Raw genomic sequence first — 2,405 nt, 5'->3', positions numbered from 1 at the left:
GGTTCTGGAGAAGGAGCTTTTAGTTGAAAAGACAAGAGAAAAGGTCCCATCCAAGCTGGTCTAACCCCTCCCTACCCCCCTCCCCGACCTCCCCTTCAACAAATACCCACGCCTCCTCTCCCACCCCCCACTCCCCCCATCTCCATCCCTCTCACCCCTGTCTAATCCCCACCCCCCACACACACACCCACGTTGGCCGCAAGAGCCCTGCGCTTGCTGGGTGGCATTGGCAAGGAGCTCTGCGCCTGCCTCTTCCTCCGCTTGCCTGCCGTGGCAGGTGGGGATGGTGGCAGGTCCATCCCGGCATCCTCTCACAGCTCCTGGGGCTCCATCCTGATGATGTTGAATATTTCTAGGCTCAGCATGATGTTGCTGAGCTCGGGGATGCAGTAGTCAGGGGTGAGCAGCTCCTCAGGCAGCGAGAGCGAGCTGAAGTTGCGGTTGGGGGTGGCTGCGCCGGTGCCACCAGTGTCCCCGGGCATGGAGCTCCTGCTGGGAGCATCCTGGTTGACCCCCACTCCATCCGGGGAGCAACCAAAGAGCACTAGGGCCTCTTGGAGAGGCACTTTCTCAGACGCTGCAAGTTCACCTACAGGCTCCCCAAGGGCTTGATTGTGGGGGTCAGCGCAGGGGCTGGGGGGGACGTCACTGCCTGGGGGTGCCCCCACATGGGTGGCCATGCCACAGGTGTTGATCTTGGCCAACGGCCCCTCGATGTCCTTGTGGCTGGGGATGGGTGTTGGCATCGCTGGGGGGGCTGGGGCCATCCCTCTCCCCTCTCCGCTGGTGCCAGCAGGGTCCCCAGGCATGGGGCCGCTGCTGGGACCATCCTGGCTGACCCCCACTCCATCCAGGGAGCAATCGAAGAGCCTTAGGGCCTCTTCCAGGAGCATCTCCTCGGACACTGCAAGGTCGCCTGCGGTGTCCCCAGTGGCTTGATTGTGGGTGGCAGCGCAGGGGCTGGGGGAGACATCGCTGCCCAGGGGTGCCCCCACAGGGGTGGCCGTGCTGGGGATGTTGATCTGTGCCAACTGCCCCTCGATGTGCTGGTAGCCGGGGATGGACACTGGCAGCTCCAGAGGGGCTGGGGCCACCCCACTCCTCTGATTTTTGTAGGGTGCGAGGTATTGTGGTTGGCTCTGGGGGGTCCCTGGGGCTGTCCAGGCCAGGGGGGCCCCGCAGCCCCCGGGACCCCACAGGGCAGCACCCGGCAGAGAAGCGGCGCCTTGGCCGAGCGTGGCGGTGGCCGGTGGAGGCAGGTGGGTGGTTGTCCACTGGATGCCAAAGACCCGGGGATCGAAGAGGCAGCCACATGGAGCCCTCTGCAGACCTGTGTGGGTGAGGGGGAGCCGTGCTGGGCCGGGGGGACTCTCCAGGGGCACCCGCCGAGCCGGCCCCCGATGGCCGACATCCCCCAGCTCTGGGCCAGGGGCGTGGGGAGCTTGTGGCTGGGGCAATCCCCATGGGGTGAGCTGCTGTGCCGGTGGGACGGGGTTGCAAATCAGGGAGGAGGCTCGCATCTAGGAGGTGAAATGGGAGATGTGGCCCCAAATATTTGGGGAATTCTCTGCAGATGAGCTTTCCTGGGCACGCACCGCCCAGGCGAGGGCAAGGATGCTCACCGGGGCTTGCTGAACCCCCATGCGAAAAGTGCCGGGGGAACGGGTGTGATGGGGATGGCGAAGGTGCCAGAGCAGACTGGGGTGCCATACCTGCTGGTGGTGCCTGGGGGGCCTGGGGTGCCTGGGCTGCAGGGAAGGGCTGCTCCCACGCGGGCAGGCGGCACAGGTTGGCTGAGCCTAAAAGAGAGAGACAGGAGCGATGGCCGGCGGTCACCTCCGCTCTTGGTCCCCAAAAGCATCCCTGGCCTGCAGGGGTTGTGGTTGGTCCCTACCTTGAGGGTAGAAGGTTTTGGGGAGCACGAAGGGCTGGAAAAGCTGGGGCGCCGGGGGGCCCCAGGGCCCACGCGGTGGGAGCTGCACTGGTGGCCGCGCCATGGTCCCTTCTGGCCGTTGGCTGCCAAGGACTCTTTGGCGTCTCCCCGGAAGGAATGCGGAGGCTCCCTGTGTTCCGCCCCACCCCCAAGAGCCTCCCCAGCTCGTCCTGGGGAGGGAAAGGGTTAAGGGAGGCTGGGGTGCCCCTGGGGCCTACAGGCGGCTCCCGGGGTCTGCGGGTGCAAATCCTCTTTGCTTTCAACAGTATTTTTCCGGTGGGGGAAGAAGAACAAGTTGATGCAGCCAAGCCGAGCGGGGACCAAGCTGCAGCCGCAGCCTCCTTGCGCCAGATGGCAAATGCATTTGTGACTGTTGACCGTGCTTCTGTTCGCTGCGTTGACCGGAGCGAGGCAGAAATAGGAAAAAGGACCTCGAGGGCGCAAAGGAAGGTCACGCGGTGTTGCTCGGTGG

The 2,405-nt window shown here is 64.9% G+C and overlaps 1 protein-coding gene across 1 annotated transcript; it reads right to left on the bottom strand.

Annotated features, from left to right (window-relative positions):
- Nucleotides 1–311: 311 nt before the first annotated feature.
- On the bottom strand, nucleotides 312–1,997 carry LOC142027807 (proline-rich protein 22-like). Its single transcript, XM_075022014.1, has 2 exons — nucleotides 1,895–1,997; nucleotides 312–1,420 (listed from the first exon to the last, which is right to left on the bottom strand). The coding sequence occupies exons 1-2, from the start codon at nucleotides 1,995–1,997 to the stop codon at nucleotides 312–314; spliced, it is 1,212 nt and encodes a 403-aa protein (XP_074878115.1).
- Between the last annotated feature and the right edge of the window lie 408 nt (nucleotides 1,998–2,405).

The sequence above is a fragment of the Buteo buteo genome, unplaced genomic scaffold (assembly GCF_964188355.1).
Source record: "Buteo buteo unplaced genomic scaffold, bButBut1.hap1.1 HAP1_SCAFFOLD_58, whole genome shotgun sequence".
Taxonomy (NCBI): Eukaryota; Metazoa; Chordata; class Aves; order Accipitriformes; family Accipitridae; genus Buteo; species Buteo buteo.
This window is presented reverse-complemented; position numbering and strand designations above follow the sequence as displayed.